Here is a 27,779-nt window from a genome sequence, read left to right as displayed (position 1 = left end):
AAGATAATTTTTACTAAAAATGCGATCATTGGGAGACATGTCTAACTTTGCATACATTATATATACACGATATATCAGGACTTGTATGTTGTGTAAGCTTTGCATCTTAAAAATGGGTTTGTGTAGAGGATCTTTTATATGAGCATGAGTTTTCCCACTCAAGGTCTGGCTGTGGATATTGCTGGAAAAACAGTGTCTGAGTCAATCTGGTCAATTCATATGCAGCATATGACTCTTAGGATTTGAAAAAGAAATCTTCGAGATTATGTTATAAATAATAGTTGCTGTATTTCATATGAAATTATACTCATATAACCATTTAACTTTATTTCAGAGCACATCTTGTCCAGTCATATTTAGGCTTGCTTAAATTGGTGCAGTATCAAGTAATTTTATTTTGTTGCAAAAGTCTAAAGTTAATAGTATCATATTTGTAGTAGTCTTTAATAATCTATCCCTTCTAAAGGAAACAAAATTATATTTTTGTCTGACCCAGACTTGAGTTATTGTTCTGAATTTCATAAGTATTATGGTGAGAGAAGTGGTCAGTCCAAAATTGAAAGATTTTACTTCAAGACACTGAGCTGAAAAGTTGGATGTGCAAAAAGTGTAGAAACATTGATAGTGTTCTTTGCTGCAGATAACTGCAGTAAATCATGTCTTTAGCTTCATTATGAAGATTGCTGCAGAATAACGGTATGTATTCTCTCTCACTGCAGCTCTGAATGCTCTGTGTCTTAAAATCATTTAAAGCCTATAGCTTGCTTTGGGGAGTTAGTACAGGGGTAAGGAAGGCTTTGCCGGAAGAGCACTTGTAAATCGTGAGACTGGCGACTTGCGCATAGTTGTGGTAGCCTCTTAATGCGTAATGGTCCTGTTTGATACCAAAATTATTTAAAGGAGATGATTAAATTGCCCAAATAACTGTTAAACACATTACAGATCTATTTTATGTTACTGTGTTTGACAGTTAAACATTAAGTAAACATTTAATTGACTTGAAGCTTGAAATGTACAAAATGCTCTAACCCTTGCTACAGCGTCTCTTCTGTAGCAAGTCAAGTATTATGTGTGTTTTTTTCCACCTTTAGCTTATCAGGCCCGGTCCAAAGCCTTCTAGCAGAGGGAATTGATTCCTGTCAGGGGTTGCTGCCAAGACATCGGAAGGATTTTTGACCAAGGTTTTCAAAAGCTCGGTGTCACACCTGCCATTTGATTAAGGAGGGATTTTGGATGCAGAGTCTGGCATTTATTGTCCTTTGTGTGGCTGTTTTGTTTGTTTTGTCTTTGTCTCTCCTAGAATTGAGCAGTGTTCACACTAGTTTTTAAATTGTTGGGTGGATTACATATTTTACATAACCATGTTAATTTAAATTAATATATTCCCATTAACTTTTAATCATAAAATAGTGTGGACACAGCATGTCTTCTAACTGGTGATTAACCCCTTAAAATTTATGAAACACACTTTTGTAGGGTAAGAATTTGCTTTCTTTTAAATAAATTAACTGGTTTTGTTTTGTTAACTGGGTATTAGGAAGAAAGTATGATCTTAGTACAATATATCTAAGGGGTTAATCCACTTGAAATATAGAATGGGTGCAAAAATCCACACTCTAAATTTGCCAGAAATTTCCTACTTATAGGTCTTAAGTTGTTTTTAAATTGCAATAGGTGTCTTGGCATCTTTGAAATTATATCATTAATTTAAATTTCCAAAGTTACGAATGCTTGTGTGCAAAAGGAAAACTTTTCTTCCGTATTGGAGGAAATTAAAACATGAATTAACATTAAAAATTCAGAAACTTTTAGAAAGAGATTGCACATTATCACCTATTTGCATTTTAGCTTTAGCAGATAATGTAAATAAATAAGGGACATGGAAAGGGTTCTTCAGCATGTTCTGTAACCTTGCTTTGGGGAGTGGTTTTTTGTTGTTGTTGTTTCTTGCTTTTTTTTACTTCTTTAATTAGCTGTGCTTTCCTGTGTTCCTTTTCCTTCTCTCAAAATAGCCCATTTCTTATGTTCATTATATTTCTGGATTCAGTAGTTGGTTTTTCAGGTTTTGAGATTGTTTATTAGTTTTTAAAAATTACTACTATTTCTGACTTGATACTTTTCTTTTTAGTACCCACATTCCTCTTTCAGTGTTCATTTTCAGAATGCCACACAGTGTTCTTTGATTATCTGTAAAATTCCCTTCTAATATGTATTCTGAAAATTTGTGCCATCTGATTATGTAAGGAGTAGGAACTAAGAATAAAAAGCCCAGACAAGGGATGAAATTCTTTATTACTTTTTAAATATGCTTTTTAATATGTCATCTACTCAAAATAAGGACAGATATCTTTTAAGATTTCTGAATGCTCATATAAAAATAGACAAATAATTTGCCCAGCGTTGCTAGTACTCTTAAAGTAAAATCATCTTCATGTTTTCTTTTATCGTATATTTCATCTTTTGTCCCACATATTCATTTGGTGCCCTCAATGATTTATAAAATTATATCCTAAATGTCCCATAGTTTTGGTGCTTTTTATCTAGAAGACTGTTTTCAGTAGCTTACTTGCCTGGTATGTAATTTTCCTATATTTAGAAAATATTTTAAAATCACCACAGTTGTGAATTAGATTGACTTATACCTATGAATAGTTTGATTAGCAAATTTGATTAGCAACTTTTATACACAGTTTACAGATATGTTTTAGATGAACGTAAAGCTGGCCTTTTATGAATGAAAAGTTAACTTCTTGTCCTGATTTAGGTTCAGATTTTCTTAAGTTTTATATAGCTCATTTATGTTTTAATACAATAATCTGATTAAAATCAGTTATTATAACTGACTTGCAACTTAAAAGATTCTACAGATATATCATCAAACCATTCTGCTTACTGCATCTGTTCTATTTCTATACTTATTCTATTTAACCATGCTAGTTCCTATTGCCCTTTTCTACTTTACTCATTGTTTCTCTCCAATTATTCTTTGAATTACTTCATGGGAACTTTGAATTTTAAAGGGCATTTCATATTCCCTTAATTCTTAAAGCTAAAATTCTCTTGTGGAAGAGAAGTCATTGAACTCTTAGAAATGCCTATTTTTGGCTCTTTATTTTTTTTCTATGATTATTACTTCATTGATCATCCCATATTTATTGTTAGTTCTTTGACATATTAGCCCCAGAATAACCTATGACCATTTAAAATACTGAACAAACTCAGTAGTTTATTGTACATTCTCATTTATTAAGGTGGATTTTTGTGTTCCCTTTTGTCTTGTCGTCTTTGTGCTGGTGCGCTGTGTCCAGTAATCCTTCCTTTTGATTTTATTTTGGTGGGTAGGGTTTATATTTGCAGAAATTATTTATTATATTTCTAAAATAAAGAGTTTAATTCTCATCTTGATCTTCATATTAGATTATGTGAATTTGTTGAAAATAACTCCCTGGGTACTTTAAAGTGTTGACAGACTCTCAAATGGCTCATGTGACACTGATGCTACTTTAAGGAAGTGTCTTGCTCACCTGGTCAAACACCCATTCCTCACTGCATTTTGCCAATTCAATCCATTTTAGATGTAACCTCGGGTATGGTGAAAGACCCACCGGACGTCTTGGACAGGCAAAAATGCCTTGACGCTCTGGCTGCTCTACGCCACGCTAAGTGGTTCCAGGTTCGGAACATCATTTTACTTTTTTCTTGTAGCCTTATGAGAGAGTAGTTCAGTACAACATGTTTAACTGTGTTTAAACATTTCAAAAGATTGCCCAAGCAATACTATTTTAAATTAAATATCAGAAAATGTTAACATAGAAAGCTGGGTGTGAAGATCTGCATATTGCAGTTACTATTAATTTGACAATAAACTCAGGTTTTGGGGGTGTTTTGTAGTTTGGGTTTTTTTATTTTTATTTTTAGTGGCTATATTTAAAGTTGACTTGTTTAGGAACATCACAAGTTTGTGTACATATATTATATTCCATAAGGCTGCAGATTAACTTTGCTTTAAATAATGGAATATGTGTTTAAAGCTTTGTGTATAGTTTTAAGATTTTCCCCCCCTCTTTCTCTAAGTTAATAAGTGTAGGGAATGAAAGGTGAGGAAGCAGCTGTTTGGTTTAGTGACTTTGCAGTTATGCAAAGGCACAGAAAGGAAACCAAACAGATTTCCTTAATCTTTCAGTCCCTAGACAAACTTTTTAGCTCTTTACTTTTTCTTTTATTTCTAATGTAGGCAGACTTTTTTTTGAAGTTTACTGTTTTAAATGAACACAGGTCAAGGTTCACAGGGGATCAAGAACAATTATTCTTGTATAATCTGTTTACTTTGACCTAAAATATCAGCTTTTAAATACTAACCCTGGCATAAAATATTGCTGTAAATGGCAGCTCATTGAATCCAATTTTAAGCGTGGTTATTTTTGTTTTATTTTTATCTGAGCTTCCATTGAACAGTGGTATTTTAACTTTTTTTTCATCAAGGGATACTTTCAGTATTTCTAAGATTAATTCAGTTGGTTTTTGTGTTGCTCTCAAGGCTAGAGCTAATGGTCTGCAGTCCTGTGTGATTATCATACGTATTCTTCGGGACCTCTGTCAGCGAGTTCCAACTTGGTCTGATTTTCCAAGCTGGGTGAGTAATATGTAATTGTATGGTGTGAAAAATAAACATATAGGAAATATTTATGCAGTTTTTTAATAGACTCATCTTACATCTAATTATCAACTTTCTTTTCATTTCCTAAATGTAGTTTTTTTCTTCTAGTGAGAAATCCTGGGGTCTTAATTTTCTGAGAATTCCACTTGATTTTCTTTCTGTATTTTCCTCTCTTTTTTTTTTAACTCTTCTCACAGTGTTTATTACTTTCTTTAAAATAGGACCGATTATGAGTTGTACATACATAAAGGTACAAAGAAAACTAAAAATGAGCTATTAATCTACCTATGCAAGGTTTTGTTGACATTTTAACAAAATAATTTAAAAGGGATTTTTAAGATTTAGAAATATACATTATTCAAAAATGCATAAAATTAGGAAATTCGAATAATGCAGAAAGGCATGAAGTAGAAATGAAAGCCTTCTCGTCATTTAAAGGCAAGCCATCTTGACACAGTTTGTTGTGATTTTTTTCCTAGGGGAAAAAATGCATGCATATATATCGCGTATGTTCCTTTTTTAAAAAAATATTTATTTGTTTGGTTGTGCTGGGTCTTAGTTGTGGCAAGTGGGCTCCTTAGTTGGGGCTTGCCGGCTCCTTAGTTGCAGCACACCAGCTCCTTAGTTGCGTCACGTGGACTCCTTAATTGTGGCGTGTGAACTCTTAATTGCAACATGCATGTGGGATCTAGTTCCCTGACCAGGGATCGAACCCAGGCCCCCTGCATTGGGAGCATGGAGTTTTAACCACTGCGCCACCAAGGAAGTCCCATGTATGTTCCTATTATTATTTATGTACATAAATCCCTTTGATATTGAACCGTTTGGGTTCCTACAAGAATTCAGATAGAGAGGGATTCATTCAGAAATATAACTGAAACTACTGATTCCAGAGTTGGGTTAGAGAGAGTTGAATAGCCAGGGTTATCTTAATTCTTTTTTTTAACACTGGAGTGGGTCATGCTGTTTACATTGTTTGCATCTTTCTCAACAAAATGCATCTTGGAGCTCTTTGAGAGCTGTATTGACTATATGGTGTTGCCTTTGTATGGACATGCAGTATTTTATTTAACTGGTATCCATTTAATGGACAGTTGCATTGTTTGCAGTCTTTTGCTATTAAATTTTCATTGTATTGTTATCAGGCTTTTATGAGTATTATATACATGTGATAAATGGCTAGGGTCAATTGCTACAGAATTCCAAGGTCAAAGGACATGTGTTGATTGTTACCGGAAAGGTAGATCATTTAAAACTTCCAAAAATTGTTGAACTGATCATTTCCTTCACACCCTCGCTAACTTTGGGATATCATCACGCTTCTTTAACATGATAGGTAAAAAAAACGGTGTCTCATTTTTTATTTAGATTTCTTTATGTGATTATTGGCATTTGTAATTCTTTTTCTCTTAACTGCCAGTTCCTTTATTATTCGTTTTCTCAATTTATAACTCTATAAGAAATTAACTCTTATCTGTATTAAAAAATAAGTTTTTCCAGTTGTTCATCTGCTTTTCAACTTAATTTTTGCTGTTTATAAAAGCTTTAAAATCTTTGCAAATTTTAATCCATTAATGTTTTATGACTTAACGGTTTTATTTCTGCTTATAAGATTCTTTCATATTTTAGGTTATAAATTATTCACACATGCTTTCTTCTAGAGCTTTTTTTCCCCCCATCATATGATATTTTCTACAGATGATTGCTTGCTTGTTTATTTAGTTCTTTAGTCGTAATACATAGCAAACCTCCTGGAAGGATGTATTTCATATTACAACAGTGGTTATCTCTCAGTAGTGAGTAGTGAGATTGGTAGAGATCTGTAATGTTTGGATTTTACTAGGATGAAATATATATTTTATTACTTGTATAATTAAAAATTAATTTAAAAATCATACATGGATTAAAGGTGGATCCAGCTATATGTTTTTCCAGACCAATTACCAATTATTCCAGTACCATTTAACATTTTATTTAGTAGTGATGTTTGTTCTCCCAACCCCCACTTTGAAATATCACCATTATCATAAACCAGTGGTTCTCAGCCACCATCAGTTTTGCCCTCTAGGGGACATTTGGCAATGTTTGGGGATAACTTTGGTTGTCAAAACTGGTTATCAGTAGCACTGAGGAAGAGAAACCCTGTCACAAACCAAAGTTCCTTTTTTGCAGGCCTACTTCTGCAGCCCTCTTTCATTGCTCGGTCTTTTCTAGTACCAAACTCTTTTAATTTTTAAAGCTTCATAGTGTGTTTTAAAATGCTGATAGTCCTCTTCATCAGAAGTCTTCCCTCTTCATTCTCTGCTATTCATTATAAACACCATCTTACACAGAAGATTTTTTGGGGGGTGGTGCTTTTCTCATGCTTCTTTTTCTGAAAGAACTTGACTACTGTTTTGTTCAGTTTCTCCGGTTCTCTTGATGATTTTTAAGTAGCACTGTATTGAATTAATAATTGGTGGAATGTCATCACTTTTATAATACTGACTCTTCTTTATGGGATGTCCTACTTATTGGAATGAATGTTACACACTTATTTAGATTTGAATGGGTTCTGAGCATAGTTGTTTGTACCTAGGTATTTATCTTTTAGAGTTTTTTAAAATACCATTTTCTGGTTATTGTTTATATATATTAAATATATTAATTTTGTAACCCACCACCTGACTGCATTCCTTTATTTGTAGTAATTTTTTTCATGTGATTCTCTTGGCTTGGAATCATATCTACCAATCTCTTTCCTAATTTAGTTGGTTGATACTCCTAGAATAATTATGGAATAAAAGAAATAATACTTTACATGCACGTTATGTTTTAATTGCTTTGGAAATGTTTCTAGTATGTAAAGTCTGTTAAGCATGGTGGTATAGCCTTTTATTTGAGATCCTTATTTCTTTGTAATGTTAGAAATGTCAACCCTCTCTTAGTTTACTAAGTAATTTTGAATCAGGAATGTAAATTGAACTTTATCGATAATTTTTCAAGGTTTCTTGACATGAATGTATAGTTTTTCTCCTTCACCCTGTTAATATTGTATATTTACAAATATATCTACTGATATTGAGCTACCTTTGCATTCCAGAGATGGATTCTCCTATATTTGAGAATAATCTCAATGAACTGTTAAGTTCTGTTTGCTGATAGTCTATTTAGGAATTTTGCAGTGACATAAAGGAAATTTTTGTGGTTTTATTTTTGTCTTCTTTGTTAGATTTAGGATCAATAATGCACTAACTCTATAAGAATAACTTAGAAGCTTTCGTTCTTTCTCTAAACTCTGAAACAGTTTTTAGAAGCATCAAAACTATATGTTTTTTGGGACTTCCCTGGTGATCCAGTGGTAAAGAATCCGCCTTACAATGCAGGGGACACAGGTTCAATCTCTGGTCAGGGAACTAAGATCCCACATGCCGCAGGACAACTAAGCCCATGAGCCACAACTACTGAGCTTGCACGCCTCAACTAGAAAGCCCACGTGCCTCAACTAAGACCCAGCACAGCCAAAAAATAAAAATATATATATATATATATATATATATAGTTTTTTAAAAAACTTTTTTGATAATTTATAAAATTCATGTGACATCATCAGTCATTTATAAAAGGGGTCACGCTTTCTTGGTTTCTTTTATTGTGATTAATTGGTTTGTTTAGTTTTTCTTTCTCTTGGGGTAATTTTTGGCAACTTATCTTTTCCTAGAAAAATTGACCAATTCAGCCAGATAACTCAGATTTTTAGACTTTTAAAAATACCTGTAGCATCTTTTTTATTTTAATTCTTTGATTAGACTAGCCAGTAATAGCAGTTGCTATATAGGAACAAAATAGCAAATGGGTGTTCAGTATTTATTTGTGATGAGAATTCACTGAATTCTTAATAGATTTTAAATATAAAAATTTATGAGCATTATATAACTTTAAATTTTTTAAATGTTCAAAAATATAAGCATTATGCATTATCATTTTACTTCCTGATTCCTTCAACTTCAGTCCCTTCAACCCAGGTTCCCTTGAGGCTATTTCTGTTGTAGTAAGTCTAAGCTTCAGTACTTTCGAGACTGAACTCTCAGGCCACTCCTGGGCTACTCTTGGAGTTTGGAAGTCCAACACTACAGATGGCCCTTTGCCTACACCTAACTTTTCCTCTTTATCAGAGCCATAAACTTCAAGGGACCCTCTCTCCTTTGAGGGTGCAGAGATCTAAGAACTGAGTGGAAGAGAGGATGCACAGGTGAAAGGAACTGAGGGAAGATAGGCCATGACAGGGTAATGATGGGAGAATCAGGGAGGGCAAACAAAGCTGCTGGACGATCTTTGAAATCATGTACATATAACATAAAATACACAAGTATTTTAGTAGGTTAAAGCACACCAAAATGTCAGTATTTTGACATTTAAAAATCTCTCCTAGTATTATATTCTTTAGGCAGTAGTTTATCCAATTTATTATTTTTTTCCTCCCCTCAAAGAGCCAGCTCCTTGGATTTACCTGCCAGATCTGCCATTTTCCTTCTTAAGTAATTCATTAATTTTTTACTTCATCTCTAATTTTCTATTTTCCTTGGGTTTATTTTTGTTCTTTTACAAACTTCATGAGTTGGATACTTGTTTCATTCACTCACTCTTTAATTATAGAGGTTTTTAAGCTGTAGTTTAAGGCTGGACATAGGTTTTGGCCATATATACATGTATATATATATATACGTGTGTGTGTGTGTATAATATTTTTTCTTTTTTTTCTATGCAGTCCGAAATTCATTTGAATATTGTCTTTAAGCCAGGAGTAGTTTTGAGGGAATTTTTTAATTCTACATGACTGAAGAAGAGTTGCTTTTGTAAATAACTTCTAGTTTTTATAGCATATAAAAATAATGCAATAAATATATTCTACTATTTGCAACTTTGGAAATTTAAAGTTTTCTTTGTGGTCTCATATGTACAGTTTTTGTGAAGTGTGGGCACTTGGCACTTAAAAAATGTGTTCTCAGCAAGGTATAGCATTTAATATATATCCCTTAGTTCAACTTCATCAATTCTGTTCATACATTCTATCTCCTTTGCTTCATATTTTTTGTCTACTTTATCTGTCCATGGACTGACAAAGATAAATTAAAGTCTGGTATTTTGTTGTGTTTTCTACAGTTCTTTATTGTTTTGTTGCAGTAGTATTTTGGACATAGACATTTAATACAACTATGTCGTAATTGTGAATTTGAACCTTTTGCCATTATAAAGGCCATTTAATTAATACTTTCTACTATTAGTTAATAAGCCTTGTCCATTTATTAATATCAAAACTCTAGCTTTGGGCTTCCCTGGTGGCGCAGTGGTTGAGAGTCCGCCTGCCGATGCAGGCGACACAGGTTCGTGCCCCGGTCCAGGAAGATCCCACATGCCGTGGAGTGGCTGGGCCCTTGAGCCATGGCCGTTGAGCCTGCGCGTCCAGAGCCTGTGCTCCGCAACAGAAGAGGCCACAACAGTTAGAGGCCCACATACCGCAAAAAAAAAAAAAACTCTAGCTTTAAAAAAAAGAATTACAACTAACTTACAAATTATATTAGTTTCAGGTGTACAACATAGTGATTTGATATTTTTATACATTATGAAATGATTACTGAAATAATGACCAGTTAGGATTTGTTACCAAAGTTATTACAGTATTATTGACCATATTCCCTATGTGCACTTACCTCCCCTCTGACTTACTTACCTTAAAGCTGGAAGTTTGTACCTCTAAATCCCCTTCACTTATTTTGTCTGTACCCCCAGCCTCCTAAACTCTAGCTTTTTATATTAACATTTGTCTGATATGATTCTGTTTGTTTCCTTTGTTTTCTTCTGCCCTTTCCCATAATTCTTACCCTTTTCTTGTTCTTTTTTATGTGTTAATGGGTTTCCCTCTGATTATTTATACAATTAGTTGTTGCCCTGTTTACAGTTTTTTTGTGGTATTTTCATCTATTTGTTTAACCATTTTAGGTAATGTTTGTTAACCTCTCATCTATAAAAGCTGAGAAAATTATCACTTCTTCGTACTCCTCACATCCTCTTTTGCGTTTTTTGTTATATTTTCTTTTTTTCATTCGTTCCTTTAAGAATGTATTAAAACCTGTTTCTTGATTTATGTCTTAATGTATGCTGATTCCACTTAGAAAACAAGGAAAGTTTACACTTAATGCTTTTTTAAACCTTGAAGGTTTAAAAATAACTACATTTACCTTCTGTAGTCATATTCCCTTTGTTTAATTTTCTGTATCTGAATGGTTTGATGCCAACCGTTAGATCTTTTACTGGGGCTTCCTCTTTTTATTTCTTGATTGACTGCATTATATCATCATATAGTTTTTATCAAAAAGTGTTCTAAGTTTTTAAAATTTCTTTCATGTTTGAGAATCTTTGCCAGTTACCATTACTTTATTGAGAAATATATTGTTAGGTCACAATTTTTCCTCCTCCATTTATTGGTGTTGCTCCATTATCTTCCAGCACTGAGTATTACTAAATCTAAGTCCAGCCTAATTTTTTTGCCTTTACTTTTTCTACAGGCTGCTGAAAAATTCTTTATCCTTGAATTTTAGTAACTTAACCAAATTATGTCTTGGAATCTGTTGTTCAATATCAGCATTTCATTGAAAACTTTGTCCTTTTTGCCCTGCAGATTTGACAAATTATTAATATGATTCTCTATTTTCAGGGGCACCAATTATCCTTATATTGCATTGCCATTGTCCTACGTATCTGTTATCTTTGTGATTGTTTTAATCTTTGTTCTCTTTCCTCTTTTGTCCCCTATTATTGTCTCTTTGGCAGTAATTTAGTTTCCAACTGTGTCCTAATCTTCTTTGCTATTTATAATTCATTATTCCATAATAATGTTATTTTGCATTTCAGTTTGCTTAATTAGCTCTGCAGTCTTCCTTTTCATCTCAACTTTGAGCTTTTTTATTGGCTTTTTGTATTTATCAAGTTCTCGATTACTCAGAATGTTAGGTTATATCTTCATTTCCTTAAATTAAGATTCTTCCAGAATAGATTATATTTTAATAGATATTTTTTAAAACACTTTTTGGTTCACAGCAAAACTGAGCAGAAAGTACAGAGTTCTCACCTACCCTCCTCCACTATACATAGATAGCCTCCCCCTCAATATTTGCACCAGAGTGATACATTTGTTGTAACAAGTGATACTACTTGTTACAAGCAGTGACATAATATTGTTGCTCGAAGTCCACATGGCTGGGTTGGATCTTTGTTGCTGCACGCAGGCTTTCTCTAGTTGTGGCAGGCGGGGGATATTCTTTCTCTAGTTACAGTGCACGGGCTTCTCATTGTGGTGGCTTCTCTTGTTGCGGAGCATGGGCTCTAGGCATGAGGGCTTCAGTAGTTGTGGCACGTGGGCTCAGTAGTTGTGGCGCACGGGCTTAGTTGCTCCTTGGCACGTGGGATCTTTCTGGACCGGGACTCACACCCATGTCCCCTGCATTGGCAGGCGGATTCTTAACCACCGCACCAGCAGGGAAGTCCCAAGAATAGATTTTTCAACTCTATTTTTCATGCTGTGTTCCTCCCAAATGCACAGATGTTGTGTCTGGTTTGTTTCAGTTTTTTCATCTCGTTAGTGCTTAGCATTGTCAGTTCCATTACAAAATCATCCTTTTATGCTGAGACAACCAAACAAGAACTGTCTTTGAATGTATCCACACCTTTTAAAATACTTCTCCTTTTTCTTCCCCCATGAGCTCTGCTTTGAGGATTGCTTATGGAAAGGAGTAGGGTTTGGCTGCATGTAAACCTTGGGCTTTTTTTTTGGCCACGTTACATGACTTGCGGGATCTTAGTTCCCGAACCAGGGATTGAACCCAGGCCCCAGCAGTGAACTCACTGAGTCCTAACCACTGGACCACCAGGGAATTCCCAGACATGGGCTTTGTCTCTCCTGTGTCCTGATTGAATGTGCTGTGATAGTCTGTGAGGTGGATTCCATTGGCACACCTTTATGCTTCAGGTTTCAAACCCAGGATGGCTTCCTAGAGGCTTTGCTTATGCAGAATCTGCTCTGTTTGTCTCCTAAACCTATTTACCATTTCCTTTCAAGAACAATTTCTCTTTCCCTGAACCAACAGAGGGTTTTGGGTATGTGAAGCCTCTTTGGGACACTTGTGTTGAGAATTCACAGCCACCTTTGATATTAATTTTCCCCTGCATCTTACTCCTTTGGAAGATCTTACATTATTTATTTTTTTCTTTTATCTACATGTTAGATGTCTATTTATTATTAGATATAATTAGATGTGGATAATTGGAATTTTTCTACTCTTCCTTTCCTGTCTTCCACAAAGAGTCTTCAACTTGGTAAATACCATTACAAGCACTTGTCTGAATAAAAGAGGTTTTAAGTGATAGAACACTGACACAACAGGGCAAATAACTAACATTCTTTTAGCTTGCAGGAGAATCAGCAAGTTGTACTTGGACTGTATCATCTCACTCACTTTAGCTTAAAAATAATAACTCAGCACTTAGCTACCCCATAACAGAAACCATCTACTTGAGTAAATACACATCCCCAAATCACCAAAAGCTGTTAGTAAACTTTTTTTAAGAAGACTTGACAGTTCTGGGACTTCCCTGGTGGTCCAGGGGCTAAGACTCTGTGCTCCCAATGCAGGGGGCCCGGGTTTGATCCCTGCTTAGGGAACTAGATCCCACATGCTGCAACTAGGAGCCCACATGCCACAACTTAAAAGATCCTGCATGCCTCAACTAAGACCCAGCATAGCCAAATAAATAGAAAAATTTTTTTAAAAAGGACTTCCCTGGTGGCTCACTGGTTAAGAATCCGCCTGCCATCGCAGGGTACATGGGTTCAATCCCTGGTCCGGGAAGATCCCACATGCCGCGGAGCAACTAAACCTGTGTGCCACACCTACTGAAGCCCGCGTGCCTAGAGCCTGTGCTCAACAACAAGAGAAACCCATGCGCTGCAATGAAGAGTAGCCCCTGCTCGCCGCAACTAGAGAAAGGCCACGTGCAGCAACAAACACCCAATGTGGCCAAAAATAAATAAATTTAAAAAAAAAAAAGACTTGACAGTTTTTATTAAGAATTGTTGAGTATGAAATAAAGTGCTGTGCATCAACATGTGTATGAGTATGAAATAAAGTGCTGTGCATGTGCAAAGATACAACATCCTACACATGGACTTAGGAGTCGGAAGTTTGTCATGCATGTATCAACCTTCACCTGTGTCCACTGGAATACAGAAATGGCTTTTATACAGACAAGTGCTTGTAATGGTATTCATAAAATCCTATTTTAGTAGCATAAACATTTTTATCTGTAAAATTGGAATAATAGTTGTATCTACCACCAAGAGGTGATTATGATGATTAAAATTGGTTAATGTATGTAAAGGCTTAGAACAGTGTTTAGCATCTAATAAGCACTCACTCAGTAAGTGTTAGTTATATAATGATGAAGAGGCTAACTTCACTACTATTACAATTAGTTGACCAAACTTCCTAGGGTTTGATATTTAGATTGTTTCCAGTGTATTGCAGATAAACAGCTTCACTGAATATTTTTTGTGTTTTCAGTAAGTGTAAGAGCCCTATTGTAAATCTTTAGTACTGACATTACTGGGTTCATTAGTATGTGGTTTTGAACTTGTCAGCTGTGTGATTTTTTTTTTTTTTTTAAAAGAAGGTTTTACAGGTATACACTACCACCAAATGAAAGTACCTGTGTTACCATAATCTCCCAAAGTATTTTTTTTTTCATAGCCCTTTACCTCTATCAGAACTAGAAACTACTATCCAAGGAAACTAGTAATGTTATCTGTCTGGATCAATTGTAAAGGATATTTATTGAAATACAGTTGTCTTAAAAAAAAAAAAAAAAAAAAAACCAGGTTTGAGTCAGTAAGACCTGGGTTTAAATCCTAGCCCCTTAAGCTTCTAGTTGTATGACCTTTTAAACTCTTTAAGGTTTTCTGGTTTTTTAATCTTTAAAATTGTGGTATAGTGACATCTAGTTATGAGAAATTAAATGAAATCATTTATTTAAAAGTGCTTAGCATGGTGCCTGCCCCTTACTAAGCATTGTTCTTCTTACTACTATTAAAGATGGGAAAGAAAAATATATACACATGAATGTTTTTTTAAGCAAATATTATAATTCTAGGTTTCACATCATTTAATAGGTAATATTTAAGAGACCTTTTTTCTTTAAATAACTTCAGCCACCAAGATGCTTCACATTGCAACCTAAATAATCATTTTCTTAATTTGATTCTGTTCATCTTTGATGTTGTCCTTCTACTTGTTTCTTTTTTTCCACATCTTTTTTGGAGTATAAATGCTTTACAATGTTGTGTTAGTTTCTACTGTACAATAATGTGAATCAACTATATGTATACGTATATCCCCATATCCTCTCCCTCTTTAGCCTCCCTCCCACCCTCCCTATCCCATCCCTCTAGGTCATCACAAAGCACCAAGCTGATCTCCCTGTTCTGTGCAGCAGCTTCCCACTAGTCATCCATTTTACATTCGGTAGTGTATATACGTCAGGGCTACTCTCTCACTTCATCCCAGCTTGCCCTTCACCACCCTGTGCCCTCAAGTCTGTTCTCTACGTCTGCGTCTTTATTCCTGCCCTGCCACTAGGTTCATCAGTACTGCTTTTTAAAATTCCATATATATGCATTAGCATACAGCGTTTGTTTTTCTCTTTCTGGCTTACTTCACTCTGTATGACAGATTCTAGGTCCATCCACCTCACTACAAGTAACTCAATTTCTTTTCTTTTTATGGCTGAGTAATATTCCATTGTATGTATGTGCCACATTCTTTATCCAGTCATCTGTTGATGGACATTTAGGTTGTTTCCATGTCCTGGCTATTGTAAATAGAGCTGCAGTGAACATTGTGGTGCATGTAGGTTGTTGTTGTTTTTAACATCTTTATTGGAGTATAATTGCTTTACAATGGTGTGTTAGTTTCTGCTTTATAACAAAGTGAATCAGTTATACATCTACGTGTATCCCCGTATCTCCTCCCTCTTGCGTCTCCCTCCCACCCTCCCTATCCCACCCCTCTAGGTGGTCACAGAGTACCGAGCTGATCTCCCTATGCTATGCGGCTGCTTCCCACTAGCTGTCTCTTTTACATTTGGTAGTATATAAGTCCATGCCACTCTCTCACTTCGTACCATCTTACCCTTCCCCCTCCCCATGTCCTCAAGTGCATTCTCCACATCTGCGTCTTTATTCCTGTCCTGCCCCTAGGTTCCTCATAACTATTTTTTTTAGATTCCATATATATGTGTTAGCATACGGCATTTGTTTTTCTCCTTCTGACTTACTTCACTCTGTATGACAGACTCGAGGTCCATCCACCTCACTACAAATAACTCAGTTTCGTTTCTTTTTATGGCTAATATTCCATTGTATATATGTGCCACATTCTTTATCCAGTCATCTGTTGATGGACATTTAGGTTGGTTCCATGTCCTGGCTATTGTAAATAGAGCTGCAGTGAACATTGTGCTACATGACTCTTTTTGAATTATGGTTTTCTCAGGGTATATGCCCAGTAGTGGGATTGCTGGGCTGTATGGTAGTTCTACTTTTAGTTTTTTAAGGAACCTCCATACTGTTCTCCATAGTGACTGTATCAATTTACATTCCCACCAGCAGTGCAAGAGGGTTCCCTTTTCTCCACACCCTCTCCAGCATTTATTGTTTGTAGATTTTTTGATGATGGCCATTCTGACTGGTGTTAGGTGATACCTCATTGTACTTTTGATTTGCATTTCTCTAATGATTAGTGATGTTGAGCATCTTTTCATGCATTTGTTGGCCATCTGTATGTCTTCTTTGTAGAAATGTCTGTTTAGGTCTTCTGCCCATTTTTGAACTGGGTTGTTTGTTTTTGTGATATTGAGCTGCATGAGCTGTTTATATATTTTGGAGATTAATCCTTTGTCAGTTGCTTCATTTGCAACTGTTTTCTCCCATTCTGACGATTGTCTTTTCATCTTGTTTATGGTTTCCTTTGCTGTACAAAAGCTTTTAAGTTTCATTAGGTCCCGTTTGTTTATTTTTGTTTTTGTTTCCATTTCTCTAGGAGGTGAGTCAAAAAGGATCTTGGTGTGATTTATGTCATAGAGTGTTCTGCCTATGTTTTCCTCTAAGAGTTTGATAGTGTCTGGACTTATATTGAGGTCTTTAATCCATTTTGAGTTTATTTTTGTGTATGGTGCTAGGGAGTGTTCTAATTTCATACTTTTACATGTACCTGTCCAGTTTTCCCAGCACCACTTATTGAAGAGGCTGTCTTTTCTCCACTGTATATTCTTGCCTCCTTTATCAAAGATAAGGTGACCATATGTGCGTGGGTTTATCTCTGGGCTTTCTATCTTGTTCCATTGATTTAGATTTCTGTTTTTGTGTCAGTACCACACTGTCTTGATTACTGTAGCTTTGTAGTATAGTCTGAAGTCGGGAAGCCTGATTCCTTCATCTCCGTTTTTGTTTTTCAAGATTGCTTTGACTCTTCGGGTTCTCTTGTGTTTCCATGCAAATTGTAAAATTTCTTATTCTAGTTCTGTGAAAAATGCTATTGGTAGTTTGATAGGGATTACATTGAACCTGTAGGTTGTTTTGGGTAGTATAGTCATTTCCACAATATAGGTTCTTCCTGTCCAGGAGCATGGAATATCTCTCCATCAATTCATGTTATCTTTGATTTCTTTCATCAGTGTTTTATAGTTTTCTGAGTACAGGTCTTTTGCCTCCTTAAGTAGGTTTATACCTAGGTATTTTATTCTTTTTGTTGCGATGGTAAATGGGATTGTTTCCTTAATTTCTCTTTCTGATCTTTCGTTGTTAGTGTATAAGAATTCAAGAGATTGCTCTGCATTACTTTTGTATCCTGCAACCTTACCAAATTCATTGATTAGTTCTAGTAGTTTTCTAGTGGCATCTTTAGGATTTTCTATGTATAGTGTCATGTCATTGGCAAACTGACAGTTTTACTTCTTCTTTTCCAGTTTGTATTCCTTTTATTTCTTTTTCTTCTCTGATTGCTGTGGCTAGGACTTCCAATACTATATTGAATAAGAGTGGTGAGAGTGGACATCGTTGTCTTGTTCCTGATCTTAGAGGAAATACTTTCAGGTTTTCACCATTGATAACAATGTTTACTGTGGGTTTGTAGTATATGGCCTTTATTATGTTGAGGTAGGTTCCCTCTGTGCCCACTTTCTGGAGAGTTTTCATCATAAATGGGTGTTGAATTTTGTCAAAAGCTTTTTCTGAATCTGCTGAGATGATCATATGGTTTTTATTCCTTATTTTGTTAATATGGTGTATCACATTGATTGTTTTCCCTATATTGAAGTTTCCTTGCATCCCTGGGATAAATCCCACTTGATCATGGTGTATGATCCTTCTAATGTGTTGCTGGATTCTGTTTGCTAGTATTTGTTGAGGATTTTCACGTCTGTGTTCATCAGTGATTTTGGTCTATAATTTTCTTTTTTTGTGACCTCTTTGTCTGGTTTTGATATCAGGGTGGTGGTGGCCTCGTAGACTGAGTTTGGGGAGTGATCCTCCCTCTGTAATTTTTTGGAAGAGCTTGAGAAGGATAGGTGTTAACTCTTCTATAAATGTTTGATAGCGTTTGCCTGTGAAGCCATCTGGTCCTGGACTTTTGTTTGTTGGAAGATTTTTAATTACAGTTTCAATTTCATTACCTGTGATTGGCCGGTTTATGTTTTCTAATTCTTCCTGGATCAGTCTTGTAAGGTTGTACTTTTCCAAGAATTTGTCCATTTCTTTCAGGTTGTCCATTTTATTGGCATATAGTTGCTTGTAGTAGTGTCTTAACGATCTTTTGTATTTCTGCAGTGTCAGTTGTGATCTCTCCTTTTTCATTTCTTTTTTTTTTTTTTTTTTTTTTTTTGTACATGGGCCTCTCACTGTTGTGGCCTCTCCTGTTGTGGAGCACAGGCTCTGGATGCGCAGGCTCAGCGGCCACGGCTCACGGGCCCAGCCGCTCCACAGCATGTGGGATCTTCCCAGACCGGGGCACGAACCTGTGTCCCCTGCATCGGCAGGTGGACTCTCAACCACTGCACCACCAGGGAAGCCCTCCCTTGCTGCTTTTAATATTTTTTCTTTGTATTTAATTTTTGATAGTTTGATTAATGTGTCTAGGCCTGTTTCTCTTTGGGCTTATCCTGTATGGGAGACTCTGTCCTTCCTGGACTTGATTGACTATTTCCTTTCCCATGTTAGGGAAGTTTTTGACTATAATCTCTTCAAATATTTTCTCAGACCTTTTCTTTTTCTCTTCTTTGGGACCCCTGTAATTCAAATGTTGGTGTGTTTAATGTTGTCTCAGAGGTCTCTGAGAATGTCCTCAATTCCTTTCATTCTTTTTTCTTTATTCTGCTCCCTCACAGTTATTTCCACCATTTTATCTTCCAGCTCACTTATCCGTTCTTCTGCCTCAGTTATTCTGCTATTCCTTTTAGAGTATTTTAAATTTCATTTATTGTGTTTTTCATCACTGTTTGTTTGCTCTTTAGTTCTTCTAGATCCTTGTTAAATGTTTCTTGTATTTTCTCCATTCTTTTTCCGAGATTTTGGGTCATCTTTACTGTCATTACTCTGAATTCTTTTTCAGATAGGTTGCCTATTTCGTCTTTATTTATTTGGTCTTGTAGGTTTTTACCTTGCTCCTTCATCTGTAACATATCTTTTTGTCGTTTCGTTTTTGGGGGTTTTTTTGTTTTTGATGGGTTGGGCTGTATTCCTGTCTTACTAGTTATTTGGCCTGAGGTGTCCAGCATTGGAGTTTGCAGGCTGTTGGATAGAGCGGGGTCTTCCTGCTGAGATGAGTACCTCTGGGAGGCCTCACTCGGATTAATATTCCCTGGGGTCTGAGGTTCTCTGTTAGTCCAGCGGTTTGGACTCGGAGGTCCCACTGCAGGAGCTCGGGCCTGACCTCCAGCCTGAGAACCAAGATCCCACAAGCTGTGTAGCACGCCAAAAAAAAAAAAAAGAAAGGGAGGGAGGGAGGGAGGAAGAAAGAAAGAAAGAAAGGAGCAATACAATAACAAAGAATAAAAAACAAAATCAGAAAGATAAAAATACATATTAGGAAAAATAAAAATATAATTGAAGCAACCAATTGCCGGGTGTTCCTCCCATTCCCTTAGGTGTCTGTGGTCCCTCACGGGTGCCTGTTAGGTGCCCTAGTTTTCTGTCCTTTTACTTTTGAATGCGTACATTTCAGAGTATATAAACCTCTTGTTTTCTACTTTTGTTGCTTTCTTAACTGTAGACCTCTGCTTGGAGAACAACCATGTTCTATAGAAAATTAACATTTTTCAATTGCTTCCTTCAGAGCAAATGATGTCAAGGCAGATAGTTGACTTAGTTTTATTGTGTGATTAAATATATGGACTTTCTGTATTCCATAAATCATTCATTTCTTTCTTGGTTTTTAGTCAGTTTCTACCTTAATATATAAGTTTAAATTACAAATTCCCACTTCTAAGGTCAGTCAGTAAGCAGATTTTGAAAAAGCTTTGAATTACTTGTAACATTTTATATCTTGACATAGCTATATTATAGCTGATTATTTAATACTTATTTTTCTCTTAACATTCTCTAAAAGTACTTAGTATAAATTAGAATTATTTTCGGAAAGTTGCATATATTAGGACATCAATTTTGTATTTTAGTAACTTGTTAATTATAAGCCTTGATTTCTTTTATTAGCAGGATTATTTTCATATTTCTTTCCAAAAGTATTCTGTTTCATAAACATTTGTTGAGTGTTTTATTTATTTATTTACTTACTTCGTTGCTGTGCACAGGCTTCTCATTGCGTTGGCTTCTCTTGTTGCAGAGCACAGGCTCTAGGCATGCGGGCTTCAGTAGTTGTGGCACGTGGGCTCAGTAGTTGTGGCTCGCGGGCTCTAGAGCACAGACTCAGTAGTTGTGGCGCATGGGCTTAGTTGCTCCGTGGCCTGTGAGATCTTCCCGGACCAGGGCTCGAACCCGTGTCCCCTGCATTGGCAGGCGGATTCTTAACCACTGTGCCACCAGGGAAGTCCTATTGAGTATTTTCTACATACTGGCCACTTAGGTTACGCAGAGGGGTTCAAAATAAATGACATCTGGGGGACTTCCCTGGTGGTCCTGTGGTAAAGAATCCACCTTCCAATGCAGGGGACGCAGGTTTGACCCCTGGTTGGGGAACTAAGGTCCCACATGCCACGGGGCAACTAAGCCCAGCACCACAACTACTGAGCTCGTGCACCTCAACGAGAGAGCCCGCGTGCCGCAGACTACAGAGCCCACGCACTCTGGAGCCGCCTGCCCTGGAGCCTGTGCTCCACAACTAGAGGAAAACCCGCACGCCACAATGAAGAGCCTGCAACCAGACGAAAGACCCCATGTGCCTCAACGCAGACCCCGCCTGCCACAACTAAGACCTGACGAAGCCAAAAAACTAAATAAAGTAGAATTTTTAAAAATCCAAAATAAATGACACTTGAAAGTCCTTTAATCTTCAAAGATTTCAGTCTTTTGGACATCTTGAAATAATACTTGACTTGTCTGGAAAGGAAAGGTGTTTATTCTACATTCATAGAGTTGTCTAGATAAGTGAAGCTGATTCCTTAAAATACTAAAATTTTAAAATGAAAATCCTTAAAAATTGTCTTGAACATCTTACTGCATTCTTCAGTTGAATAAACTGAAGCATCTTAATTTTTTTGTTGTAATTTACATTTATCATTATTAACATTCATTATTCTCAGATTTTTTTAACTTCTTGCTTCCAGCTATCATTTTTTTATAGCTCTTAATGTGCACTATCTCTTTTAATTCACATCTCTCTTACAATTTATTCCTAATTTGTTTGGGACTGAAGCCTCCAAATGTCCAGCCTTTTAAGAATTACTCTTACTTCAGAGAGCTAAGTAATGGCCTCGGGGTGAATAGGTGGATGTAGTTTTTACCTCTGATTAAATTTATGAGTTTTTTAAGTATATAGCTAAAAATGGATTCTCCCTAAGGTATTTTCAGTTTCAGTATCATTTTAAGGATTTCATTCTAGTTGCAATCTATTTAATTTCTTTGAAGTGTTATTGGTGGTTTTATTTATAATTTAAGTAAAGGCTACAACTTGGACAAACCTTAAACATTATGCTAAGTGAAAGAAACCAACCAGATACAAAAAGTCACATATGGTTCTTTGTATGAAGTATCTAGAAGAGGCAAATCTATAGAAATAGAAAGTGGTTTAGTGGTTGCCAGGGGATGGAAGAAAGGGAGGATGGAGAATGACTGCTAATAGGTATGGAGTTTTTTGGGGGGGTGATGAAAATGTTCTGGAATTAGAGAGTGGTTATGGTTGAACAACTTTGTAAATGTACTAAAAACCACTGCGTGGTACATTATATCTCAATTTTTAAACTCTAAGTGGAAACAGATTTTTCTAATAGACCCTTCAAAACACTTTCTGGATCTAAATCTGTACTTCTTTCTTTTATTCATTGGTTTAGATTTTGAGTCTCTCAAATGTAATTTACAGTGAAAGCATAAGTTGTGTTTTCCTTAAGGATAATAGAAGTACAGTTGTATGGTAAATGAAAATTAGATAATTGTTCGTAAAGAAAACAAAAGTCTTCTTAGTAGAATACTGTCTTGCTCTAACGACTTAGTATCATCAGTATGTAGGTGTTAAAGAACATATGTATGTGAGTCCTAAATATCGAAAGAATTTTAAGGACTGTCATATTTTAATAGGAAAGGATAACAACTAAAAATAACAAAAAACCTATTAATCTATTTTTCATTTAGCATAAATTATAAAGTATTTTTAAGATGTCAATTATATAGTCTTATTATTTTTGTTTTCATTACTTATTAATTTTGAGTGTTTTTATACTATATGTAATTTTTTTCTAATTTTGTGACTCGGTTTATGTAACCTTTTCAATCTTTAAATTTTTTATTGACAGTTTTGCAGGTAGTTTGTCATTCTGGTATTTGAAAATGAATAATTCCTTTGGGCTGTAAGCTGTTAAGCACATTTTTATTTTTTTGTTTTTAGGCTATGGAGTTACTAGTAGAGAAAGCAATCAGTAGTGCTTCTAGTCCTCAGAGTCCTGGAGATGCACTGAGAAGAGTGTTTGAGTGCATTTCTTCAGGGATTATTCTTAAAGGTAAGTTTTACTTCATTTTTAATGTTTGTTTTTGTGTTTGATGGTTGAATGAGAACTCTTCTTTATTTTACAAATGGATGATGGTAATGCTTTTTTCTCCCTACGGTGATTGCTGTAGGTAGTCCTGGACTTCTGGATCCTTGTGAGAAGGATCCCTTTGATACCTTGGCAACAATGACTGACCAGCAGCGTGAAGACATCACATCCAGTGCACAGGTACCAGTGTGTTCCCAATCCCAAAGCTTTGTTCTATCACTGCCCTTAAAGTTTTGGTTTTTTATAATTGTCCTTTAGAAAAAATCATTGTAAGTAAACCCTTAGAGAGGATATAATTTAAACTAGATTTCATCAATGTAATCTTCAAGTTTATTATTTTAACTATGTGCGTGTCTCTTTAAGTATTATATAAATATAAAAATACAGCAGTATTTTCAGTGTCTCTAAATCTTGGTATTACGTTGTATATCAGGGTCAGTAGAGAAGCTATTTATGTCCTCTGTATGTACAGAAGTGATACGTTGTATGGTTTATGGAAATTTTTGTTATGATTTAGCCTTTCCTGCCACTGAAAAAGCCAGCGAATGTGGTAATTAAAAGTGTGGGCCCTGAAGTCAAGACTCCCTGAGTTTGAATAGCAGCTCTGCCCGCTCATCTGTAAGGGATAAGAGCAGTGTCTGTCTCAAATAGGATTGTTGGGAAGATTAAATAAGTTAATATTTCAATCAGTCTAAAATTGCTATTGCTTTCTTTTTTTGAGTCCAGAAGTATACGAAGAGGAGAGTAAGGTTAATCTGCCCCCTCAAAAAAGGAATTAAGTAAACCTTGTCTCCTTTGATATTGTTTAAAAATTCCAAGGTGACTTTTTATGGGAATAATTTCAGTATCCTCAAATTTTGTTTGCTGCTAAATAATTTACAGTTAAACAGTAGAAATCTCTCTTCTTGTTAGAATTTAGTAATATATATCAATCACATGCAGAACAAGAGCTTACAGTGTGCACTCCATCCTCAGATGCTATTTTAGTTTTCCTTACTGGAGTACTCTTCTATTTAGAAACTCCTAGTATTAGAAAAAGCTGATGATCAGTAGCAATATGTCTGTGGTAGAAGTGTATTACTATTCATTATTATACACCAGATATCTTTGGATATTTTCTTTTAATACAGAAGAAAACATTATTCTGTTTATCTTTGGGAAGGACCTTTTGTAAGTATCTCTAAATAAAGAATCAGTATTCTGTTATGATAAATATTCCTAGTTTCACTTCAGAAAGTTAACAGCCTTATAACTTAGATGAGATAGAGAAGTACCCAGTACTGCCAAAGATCCAGAACTGCAGGCTTACACAGAATGCTGTATCAAGTTCCAACCAAGGTGATTTGGGGACTTTTGAAGGTTTGAAAAGCCAATCAATGTATGAGGAGACTTCTAAGGAACTAGAATCATCTAATCTGGAAAAAAGTTTTAGAACAGTAAATTCTCACTTGGATGATTGTAGTCAATAACTGTATCTCAGCTGAAGAAGATAAACAGGGATTAAAAATAGTCTGAATAGCAGCCACTGTGGAAAACAGTTTGGCACTTCCTCAATAAGTTAAACATAGAGTTACCATATGACTCAGCAGTTTGACTCCTAAGTATATTCAAAGGACTGCAAATATATGTTCATTAAAAAGTTACACACAAAAAATAAAAAAAAATTTTAATTTATGCACAAATATTCGTAGAAGCATTGTGCATAATTGCCAAAAAGTGGAAACATCCCAAGTGTATATCAGTTGATGGATAGGTGGATAAACAAATGCGGTATATTCATACAGTGGAAAATTACTCAGCCATTAAAAGGAATGAAGTGCTGATACATAGTATAATGTAGATGAATCTTGAAAACCTTAATGTAAGTAAAAGAAGCCAGACACAAAAAGTCATATTGTATGATTTTATTTATATGAAATGTCCATAGTAGACAAATCTATCAAGATAGAAAAGTAGTGGTTGTGAGGGCCTCAGGGTAGAGGAATTGAGGAATGACTGCTGTTGGGCCATGGGGTTTTTTTACGGGTGAGAGGTGGTGATGAAAATGTTCTGGAATTAGAGAGTGGTTATGGTTGAAAAACTTTGTAAGTATACTAAAAAAAACCCACTGAATTGTACACTTTAAGAGGACAAATTTTATATGTGAATTATATCTCAAGAAATAGTCTAAACAGTTATATTGAAGGTTTAACTATGTAGTGAAAATTGCCATTTGATCAAATGACTGTAAAATTTCCTTATATTAGTTTAAAGGGTATATATCCCCCAGAAAACTGGGGAATTATGTCTCAAATATCTTGTGACACATAGGTCTTGTGACATTGATGCCTAACATATTCCTATGTATACATAGCCACATAGTGAAAAATCTTTTTTTTAGTTCATGAAGTAACAAGTTGTAGAAGTATAATCCTCATTTTGTAAACCTGGGGGGAGGTGCGTGTGTGTGCGCACACGTGTACCCCATGCCTGAGCCTGTGTGCATGGGCATCCACAGGAAAAGTAGGAAGATGAGTGAATATGAACCAAAGAGATGTTAATTCAATAAGTGAGACACTTTTTCTTTTGCTGTATATTGTTTTAGGATTTTTTTAATGAACATTATACTAATTTTTTTTAAGAATTATTTTTTTAACTTATGCTTTAAAAAACAAAACAGCATGTACACATTAAAGCCTGAAAATAAAAACATCAGAACATATGGAGTATTTCATTTGTGAAATTTAATATCGTTCAAGATGTTTCTTTCATTAAACATGCTTTTTTATATTGTCATTTGGGGCTATAAACCTAATAAGAATTAATACTGGTTTTTTAAATTAACTAAATTCTGACTCTTTTTGTTGTTGTAGTTTGCATTGAGACTCCTTGCATTCCGCCAGATACACAAAGTTCTGGGCATGGATCCACTACCCCAAATGAGCCAACGTTTTAACATCCACAACAACAGGAAGCGAAGAAGGGATAGTGATGGAGTTGATGGATTTGAAGCTGAGGGGAAAAAAGACAAAAAGGATTATGATAACTTTTAAAAAGTTTCTGTAAAATCTGCAGTGTTAAAAGGCAACAGGTGCCCATTTGTTGGCTGTTTTTCATTCATAATGATGTCTACTTTGAAAAAATTATCAAGAATTTAAAGAATTCCATGGAAGAACCAAGTTTTTCTATGATATTAAAATCTTTTAATGTACAGTGTTAGGTATTATATGAATGGAAAGACACCCCCCCAAAATTGTGCTCCAACTAGGGGAAAAACAATTGTTCTGATTTTTTTTCCCATTATTTTTGGTTTTATTTACTGGTTGCCCTAGCTCCCCCTATATTTGTGTCTTTTATTAACTAGTCCTATTAAATCTTTACTATATTTAATGCAGTATTTGTGCTCAGTTGCTATGTGTATTTTGATATTTTTATTTAGAGGTTTTGTTTGCTGTTTGATACTAGTTGTTACTTTGTGTTACAGATATCCTTTACCCTCTCTTAATATTTTACAGCAGTACGTTTTTTTGTAACGTGAGACTGCAGAATTTCCTCCTTTTGTTATTCTTTATGTGATAGATTACAACACAAAAAAGTTATCCTGCCATTTAAGTGCTCAGAACTCAATGTTTCTGCAGATCTTGTGGCATTTGTCTCTCTAGTGTGATATATAAAGGTGTAATTAAGACAGATTTCTGTTAATCTAATCAAGTTTGCTGTTAGTTGTGCATTAGCAGTATAAAAGCTAATATATACTATATGGTCTTGCGACAGTTTTAAAGCCTCTGCATAATTGATAATAAAAATGCATGACATTTTTGTTTTTAATACTTTTAAAATTATAATTTTAGGTTTGACACGTAGATCTTTGTACAGTTGACTTTTTGACATAGCAAGGCCAAAAATAACTTTCTGAATATTTTTTTCTTCTGCATAAGTGGAAAGGGCATTTTTCATATATAAGTGGGCTAACCAATATTTTCAAAAGGAACTGTATCATTGTGCAACTAACAACAGTAACTAGCCCTTAATTATGAAGACAGTTCATTATTGGTGTGTGTGAGATTACTCTAGCGACTATTACAGTATAATAATAGTTGAATTATCCCTCCCCCCTGTCCCCACACCCCATCACCCAGATAATTTACAGTTCTATTAACAGTGAGGTTGATAGAGTATTACTGATTTTAAAAAATTAAGGTTATCTAAGGGAAAAAAAACAGAAAATTATTTGGTGTGGCCATCTTACCTGCTTATGTGTCCTACAAAAAGCTAAATATTCTAGCAGTGGTGTAATGAAAAGTTACATCTTACTGTGGATATATGTATGCTCTGGTACACAAATGTCATTTTGTCACAGCACTACAGTGAAATACACAAATAAAAACTTAAATTCATATAATGACTTAACTGTATTATATGTTAGAATTGACATAAATACTTCTGCTTTGAAATGACGTATGCTTCAGTAAAACCATATTCAAATTTATTGGCTACTTACATCTTGTTATTTCTGACAAATGATGTTTCCTGGGCACGTAATTTCCAGAAAATTGTGTAATTCAATACCATATTCGTTCAATTTCTTTCTTGGGTCAGAATCTTCCCCCAGGCTCTTAGAGGACCAGGAGACTGTAGGAGACAACCGCTGGGGAAGTAGAACAGGAGACTCTGTTTTTTCTCCCAAATTTTGTCACATACTATCTTTGTAACTCAAGCAAGCATCTTTTCTTTTCTTTTCTTTTCTTTTTTTAATCTTTCCGGGTCTCATTTTAGTCACCCAGTAAAAAAAATTTGGAATTTTGTTTCTCACAGTTTTCTTACTTAAGAGAGAAGAAAAGAACTGACATTTATCACT

At 35.2% G+C, this 27,779-nt stretch overlaps 1 protein-coding gene across 5 annotated transcripts in view; it reads left to right on the top strand.

Annotated features, from left to right (window-relative positions):
* ZFR (zinc finger RNA binding protein) overlaps window positions 1-27,410 on the top strand; it is a 75,354-nt gene extending 47,944 nt beyond the window's left edge. For 3 of the 5 annotated variants that reach the window (XM_019930185.3, XM_019930186.3, XM_019930184.3), the window contains 5 exons: window positions 3,576-3,673; window positions 4,538-4,633; window positions 22,795-22,906; window positions 23,025-23,122; window positions 25,795-27,410. In XM_019930185.3, coding sequence (XP_019785744.1) covers window positions 3,576-3,673; window positions 4,538-4,633; window positions 22,795-22,906; window positions 23,025-23,122; window positions 25,795-25,974 — 584 coding nt within the window. In that variant the 3' untranslated portion in view covers window positions 25,975-27,410. Of the gene's footprint in view, window positions 1-640; window positions 2,131-3,575; window positions 3,674-4,537; window positions 4,634-22,794; window positions 22,907-23,024; window positions 23,123-25,794 lie in introns of those variants that run through there. The other 2 variants (XR_012330641.1, XM_019930187.3) reach the window with 2 other exon arrangements.
* Window positions 27,411-27,779: the final 369 nt, after the last annotated feature.

Source organism: Tursiops truncatus, chromosome 3, assembly GCF_011762595.2.
Source record: "Tursiops truncatus isolate mTurTru1 chromosome 3, mTurTru1.mat.Y, whole genome shotgun sequence".
In the NCBI taxonomy this organism is placed as follows: Eukaryota; Metazoa; Chordata; class Mammalia; order Artiodactyla; family Delphinidae; genus Tursiops; species Tursiops truncatus.
This window is presented reverse-complemented; position numbering and strand designations above follow the sequence as displayed.